This window comes from Rhipicephalus sanguineus, chromosome 8 (assembly GCF_013339695.2).
Source record: "Rhipicephalus sanguineus isolate Rsan-2018 chromosome 8, BIME_Rsan_1.4, whole genome shotgun sequence".
NCBI lineage: Eukaryota > Metazoa > Arthropoda > Arachnida > Ixodida > Ixodidae > Rhipicephalus > Rhipicephalus sanguineus.
The window spans coordinates 28764687-28772047 of record NC_051183.1 but is presented as its reverse complement, the minus strand read 5'-3'; the positions used below and the strand labels follow the sequence as shown (position 1 = coordinate 28772047).

The following is a 7361-nucleotide window of genomic DNA, read 5'->3' as shown; positions in this document are numbered from 1 at the left end:
CGGCCAAGCTGACCACGAAGGACGCCGCACTTCGCCTCCTGGTGTCGCTGGCGCTCGACCTGGACATCGACGTACTCTTCAAGGTAAGTATGCCACCGAGTCGACGTTGGTACTGCCGGCGGGTATCACGGCTTGCTGCGTCCCTCCCGTATAGTCAATGCAAAGCAGACCGGGGACTCATCGAACAAACGAGTGACAATTTCTTTGGCGGCCTACCATACTCACGCAACGAACAAGGCAACAGAGAATCCAGGTGGAAGTGCTGCAGAACGTCCTTTTTGCGCCGAAGAGAAAGTAAGAGCCCTAGGCACACTATAGGCATAGCGCAGGCTGCTCCTTATACTTCGTACAAGTGGCCCACGCGCACCGCTGTCGCGCAGCACGGGACGGCATCAGATTGTCGGGTACGCGCGCGGTTTCCACATGCCTTAGCTTCCAGCAGAAGCGTAGCCAGATTTTTTTTTTTTTTGGGGGGGGAGGGGTTTCAACCATCCTTTTTGTATGTTCGTGCGTTTGTTTGTACGTGTGCGTGTATATATGCACATGCAAAATCGAAAAATTTCGGGGGGGGGGGTGTCAACCCCCAACCCCTCCCTGGCTACGCCACTTCCAGGCATCGTGGTATACTACATATATAGGTTATTTCCATCACCCAGGAGTAGCCTTCTTTCGTCTATTGGCAGCGGAGAGACACAGAGGAGGCTTATTTTAAAGAGAAAGAACTAATATTGAGTGTTATAACGTCACGCAGTCACTATTCGCAAGCAAACCCTTGGTGGCGTCATTCGTTTGGTGTTTATTAAGACTAAAGTGTTGTATGTCGGAGGATGTGATTAATAATGACATAATGGCTTATCGGCCTCCAATTCACCAACCCCCCCCCCCCCCCTATCTTGCCTCGCGGCGCAGCGGCGCCGACGCAGGCAGCGTCGCGAGGCAGCGTCGCGGCAGCGTCTTGATTGAAAAAAACCGACCGCTCGCGCTGCACAACCGTTCACTGACCACCCCTTATATATAGGCACTGGATTTTGACCTCCAAGGTAGTGCGTGTGTGCGATTTCTCTTGTGCGTGATTAAACAATGAAAATTCACAGCGTACATGTAAAATTAAAGTGAGCTGCAAGTCGTCATAACTCTCATCGAACCTTTAGTATAAACGCGCCCGATCTCACGTCGGTGATGATGTACTGGGCAGAATTCACGGAAGATTCACGGTTTACCGATGAACCTCCGCAGCTTCGCCCACTCATCATAATTCACTCCGTGGATATGCTGTGATTTTTTTTTCGTTATCTTATTCTTCGTTTTTTGTAACATCTATTTTCTACCTTTTATTTCCCTTACCCCTCCCCCCGCACAGGGTAGCCAGCCGGTCTGAGAACTGACGAACCTCCCTGTCCTTCCGTCTTTCTCACCCTCCTCCTCCTTAGCGCTATCGAACGTGAATCTTACCAAAGCTGAGGCTGGTTCGCAGAAACGAGTATTATTGCGCTACGTGCCGCAGTCAGCCTGACGTCATTCATGCCCCCCCCCCCCCCTGTTTTGATAGATACTGATGGCCCCGGACCCGCGCACCGACAGCCGGCGCATCGTGAGCGTGGCGCACAGCGACTCGCTGCTCAAGTGGAAGCGACACCGCGAGCAGCTCACGACGCCCGCCGCCACTGCCACCTGCATACGCGAGTTCATCAACATCCTATCAACGGAGCACGCGCTGCGAGTGGAAGTGGCCGCCGCGCTGGTCAAGATGGACGCCGAGATCACCGCCAAGATGGCGGCCGCGGCGGCCATGTCTCTAGGCGCGGGCACCTTCGTCACGTTCGCGCAGCTTCCCGCCTTGGAAACGGCGAAGGTGGTGCCGCCCGTCGTCAAAGGCCGTGCGGAGCAAGAAAGTGGCAACGCCAAGTCATCAGACCCTTCCGCGTACGTCATCATTTTTTGCACTTGGAAGAGTGGGACTGAAAAGCTTGTAACCAAGTTTAATGTCAGGCAGACAAAGGCAAGAACGCATCCGTCTACTTAGTTGTCAAGACTCCTAGCTGCTAGATGTCAGAGTCTGGCCCCTAGCCAAGGGGGAGTGGCCTAAGGCCCCACCCCTCTCGAAATTTTAGAGTGGAGGTTGTAATAATTACTGAAAAACAGGTACTTTCCTCAAATAGTCGAAGGCTTCAGTAAGGACATCGAGATAGAGTGGCCACGTCACTGCAAGGCATGACGTTTCTAATGGCGAAGCTGTTAGGTTAGGTCAATCATAATTCATACTTAAATTCAGCCTGACCATAATACCTCTAGAAAACTTATGTCTAGATGCCCTGCCCTGACCTATGTACAGTACGTCATTGCTATTTATCGAAGCATATCCTTCAGGTACCTTCCTGTTCTATCTTCAGTACTCGCGCATTGAAATGTGACAGTGGGAGCGCGTGGCCGCGGGTACAAAGAGCGCCGCCCATAGGTGCCAGTGGAAGCAAGCTGTTGCATTGTGGTATAGCGCCAGGGCGAGGGTATTTTTGGCACATGACTGCGTCCTGTCGCCCAATGAGCCGTTTTATGGTTACGATAACGCCAGTGGTGCTCTGGAAGTTTGGCGTGCCGCATACTGTGATCTAGTGCATTTAATTTTTTTATCTGGTTGCGTTTCTTGGTGTACTTCATTTTGTCCCTTTATCTGTAAGTTCTGATTGTACACGTTAATTATGTTCTGATTCTAGAAGGATTCTTATGTTTTTATGTATTGTTTTCCACTCCTGTAATAGCCCTGTGTAAGAGCTGACAGTATATGTAAATAAATAAATAAATAAATAAATAAATAAATAAATATGATGGTGCGCGCAGAAGAGTCACTACCGTAAGCATATAAAAGCGCGCCGAGATTGCAGCGCACCGCTGGCGCTACGGTGAACAACAGAACAGCTCATCTGTAATCGGTAGCAGCGATATCATGTGCCAAGAACACTCTCGCCCTCGCGCTATACCACAATGCGGCTGCTTGCTTCCGCTAGCACCCATGGGTGGCGCTCCTTGTACCAGCGGCCACGCGCTCACACTGTCGCATTTCAACCCGTGAGTACTGTACCTATTTTCGCACGTAAGCGAGATGGATGGATGGATGGAATAACTTTATTGCCGTAAGCGAGATCGCGTACACAACTTTTTCTACGCATTTCACATACCGATGCCGACGGTTACGCCATCGCTCATCCTATCGCTACCGTAGTGCTTCGTCCCGCTGTCGCCACGACGTTTGTTGTGCGCATGCGCAGTGGCGGGGTCCAAGGCACCGTGGATGACAAGGAAGGCGCTCAAACGGGACCTGCCAACCCGTGGCTGGACGCCTTCAACGCCGCCCTCGGCGACAAGGGCAACGTCACGGCAGACGAGCAGCTGTTCGCGGCCGACCCGCGGCTCTTCGCGTTGGTGCGCGAGGTGCTCGACCAGTACCCGACGAAGCACTTGCGCTACTACGCCGCGTTCCACGTGGTACGCCAGCTGGCGCCCTTCACCTCGTACCGGCTGGTGGACGCCCTGTTCTCGCCCGAGAACGAGAGCGCGGCCCTGGTGTACTACGCGGACGCATGCGCGGCAGCCGCCAGCCGGCTCACTTCCTTCGCACTAGCCAGCTACGTGTTTCAGGTAGGCACCACTGGGCAGCGTCCCCGCGTTGATGTCCTCGAAGTCATCAAGCGTTTTATTCGGTCCGGTATTCCGCTATACGCAAAATGCTTTGCATATACTGGAACGCCGGGATGAACTGCGCATGCGCGCGGCCGTATAATATGGCCGCACCGCCGAAAGTGGTTGCCGTCCTCCTCGAATCTATCAAGTGGCCGTCGTGTGCTCGGTAGCTCGTTAGCTCCTAACTGATGATTTTGCTTGCTTCAGATTCATGTCCTTAAGCTTCGACAGCAAAGTATTCGTGTCGGTGCGGCACCATTTTCGAGAGCCATACTCAAATAATTGATGCCGTAGGCTTATGGCGAGTGGCGAAGGGCGCTTCCGAAATCTGGGAGGAAATAGATTAAGTGTTTGTTAGTTCATTTTTATCCTGCGTAGTTGGCGCCACTTGACGTGGCGGCATCTATGGCACACGCTATCCAGTATTGCGATAGCGGAATACGGGACTGACTTGTACCCTATACCCTTCTGGATATAGGGTAGAAGCGGCGCCGGGGAGAGAAAGCGATGGCAGCTCCCGTGATGTCCATGTTGACTGCTTCTCGGTTTGCGAGAATAAACCGGGGTTGCCAAGCTCTGTTTTCGGTTATGAGACTAACTGCGGTTAGGCGACTCCTGTCTTCTCAACTTCAGCATTACTATCATCCTTATCTCGGCTCACGTTTATACTCACAGATACTTCGACACGCTAGCGTTCATAAGACGCGTGTATTGATCAGAGGAGTGAGTTAGGGAGAGGGGGGCGGGGGTTAGTTTCCTTGACTTCCTTTCGCAAACTCTTTCATGGGAACTTATTGATAAAAATATCTCGTGTGAGTCATCTTTTTGAATAGAGACGTCCTTACTGAACTTCACCCGCCACGATGGTCTAGTGGACTGCTGACCCGCAGGTCGCGGGATCGAATTCCGACCGCGGCGGCCGCATTTTTGATGCAGCTTGAGGCCCTTGTATTTAGATTTAGGTGCGCGTTAAAGAACCCCAGGTGATCGAAATTTCCGGAGCCCTCTACTACAGCGTCTTTCATAATAATCTCGTAATTTTGGGACGTTAAACCCAAACAATTGTTATTATTACTGAACTGCAACCTCTGATAACTCGTAATTGAAGGTACGAGATGAAAATGCGCCAAGTAGAGCACCGATTATGCGATATATTGTTGTTAAAGAGCATTGATATTATGGTGCAAAAAATCTAATTAATACGCTAACGGACTCATAAGTCGACTCACTCAGACTCGGGTTGAACCGTGAGTTGAGTCCGAGGGAATAATATTTTGGTGAGTTAGAGTCCGAGTGAGTCCGGTTGAGAAAAGTTTTAGTGAGTCTGAGTCCGATTTAGGAAATTTTTGAAGAGTCTGAGTCCAAGTGAGCCCTAAGGGCAAAATATATTTATGAGTAAGTTCTAGATTTTTTGCCGACTTGTGGTTACGCCTGCCAGGTAGCTTGCTGTAGCTATGGTTAGCTATAGCAGTTGTTGGCTTAACTGCTGTTGTGCGTGTAACGGGTGTATTAGAGCACAGGTCTTCGGCGGCTGAAAAGAAGTGTTGCAAAACTTTATAAATTAAAAAAAATAAAAAAGCAGTGTTGTGGGTAGCCTTCAGGCTGCCGGTTGTGGCGTCCAGGCCGTGCCTAGTCGCGACGTTCTCCGCCCAAGTCGCCAGCCGAAGTTGGAGACCCGGCCTGGTGCTGGACAAAGCAGCCTCCCACTGCTGTGGAACCGGGTTCCGCAGCAGTGGGAGGCTGCTCATATTCACATAATAATACACGTGCTTGCAATATGTGATCAGCGAAGACAGATCAAAGAATTGCATTTAAACTGTCATTTTTCTTTGTTTTGTGAACTGCCATCTCCGTGGGCCACGTGAGTGTTGCTCGTAATAAGGCGTAAAACCCATAACGTTATTTATTATTGCTCATAATAAGAAGCATCCTGGCGATTTTAGCTAATCGCATCTCTGAATCGAACACGACTCTTTTAACTTACATGTACTCTCTTATCTGTTCCCATTTGTATAAGCGAAATGCTGTAAAACTTAGGAACCCTTCAGTTAAAAAAACGACTCCTTAGGGCACCCTAATGCCGTGACCCCGACGTGTAAGTTCGTGGTAATAAGGAACAAAATGTCAGGAAGATTAAGAAATTTTCTCGTGTCATATTGGTTTAGGACCTGGTACCGCAAGAGCGAATCCAGGCAGCGTACGACCATCTGGACGCGCTGAAAACAGGACCGGTGCCGTGACCAGTTCCTGGCTCGCGCAGCCGGACCGTCGCTCGGCCCTCCAGAGGCTCAGCTCCCTCAAGAGCATGGTCGCCTGGCCTTCCCGCTTTAACGACTCGACCGGCTCAGCCGTGGACCAGTTCCTGGCGCACCTGCCGGACTTCCGGGGCTACTACGTCGAGATCTATCTGGACGCCGTCTCGGCCATACGGAACCGCGAGATGGCGCAGCTCCTGGACCGGACGCCCGGCTCGAAGGACAAGATCGCCCGCGAGGAGGACGGTCCCTTCCCCGGGATGCGTCCCACGGTCCGGTACAGCGCCTGGTACGGCAGTCTCCTGGTCTCGCCCAGCGCCGCGCTCGAACCGCTGTTCTTCAACGGCAGCGACCCTCTGAGCATGGGCGCCTTCGGACACCTGGCGGCTCACGAACTCTGGCATGCCGCGTTAGGCGAGATGCCCCTGGGAGTCGCACCCCAGTCGGACCTAACCCTAGGAGACGAGCACCTCAAAAGGCACCAGTGCGTCGCCGAGCTCTATGCGAAGGCCGGAGCGTCGAAGCGAGACGCCGCCAAGAGTTCACCCGAGAGCGTGGCTGACGTCGTCGGCCTCGAGGTCGCCTACGCCCTCTACCGCGAAGGCAACGGTTCCTCGCAGCCGGCGGGTGGAGGCGACGTCGGGAACGTGACTGACGTGACGGGATTCACGGCCCAGCACCTCTTCTTCATCGCGTCCTGCCTCAAGTGGTGCGCGGCGACGCCCGACTCGCTGTCGAAGACGTCGCTGGGCTACACGACGCCCAGACTGAGGTGCAACGTCCCGGTGGCCGTATTGAACAGGGCCAGGGTGTTCGCCGAGACGTTCAGTTGCAAGAACGAAAGCAAGATGGTCCAGATGGCGGCCGGTCCCAACTGCACGGCCATCGAGGAGATGCCGATGCAGCCGCCCAGGGACTACAACATTACCGGGTAGTCGCCTCGAGGACGCGAGCGGGTGGGAGCTGGGGTGTCGGGGTCAGTCATGGGTACCTTCCACAAGACTGCCCCTGTAAACGTTCCCCTGGGGACGTCCCTGGACAAATATTTTGCCCCACCTACTCCAACGGTGCCATCATGCATGAAGGCGGTGTTTTAGTGTCGTGCCATCAGTGCAGATGCGTTTTACTAGGACTTAGAATGATCCGTTGCCGACCAACGGCGTTTATCTGAACAGTTCTCGCTCGTACGCCACTGCAACGGAATGGGCGCAACCTGTCGAATTGCGAGGTCGCACGTCATGTGCGACGTTTTGTAAATGCAGTGCGTCGAATTGACGCAGGCGCCGACGCTTGCCGTTTAAGCGACATGTTTTGTAGTGGTTTCGCTTGCTAGTGCGAATATTAAAGTTTTTGTTTTGGAGCTGTTGAATGGGAGGGCCTTGTTTTGGCGCTATAAGAAATCGCTGAGAGGAAGGCTACGCGACAAGTGTG

General features: G+C 52.8%; 1 protein-coding gene across 1 annotated transcript; it reads left to right on the top strand.

The window, feature by feature from the left end:
* The first annotated feature begins 3445 nt into the window (after nt 1–3445).
* LOC119401605 (uncharacterized) lies at nt 3446–7284 on the top strand. Its single transcript, XM_037668505.2, has 2 exons — nt 3446–3633; nt 5841–7284. The coding sequence occupies exons 1-2, from the start codon at nt 3576–3578 to the stop codon at nt 6863–6865; spliced, it is 1083 nt and encodes a 360-aa protein (XP_037524433.1). The 5' UTR covers nt 3446–3575; the 3' UTR covers nt 6866–7284.
* Nucleotides 7285–7361: the final 77 nt, after the last annotated feature.

Excerpts from the sequence above, each read along its gene's own strand:
- LOC119401605 (XM_037668505.2), top strand. The coding sequence starts at position 3,576 with ATGCGCGGCAGCCGCCAGCCGGCTCACTTCCTTCGCACTAGCCAGCTA. Across the intron at positions 3,634-5,840 it reads TAGCCAGCTACGTGTTTCAG|GACCTGGTACCGCAAGAGCG; the intron begins GTAGGCACCACT and ends ATATTGGTTTAG.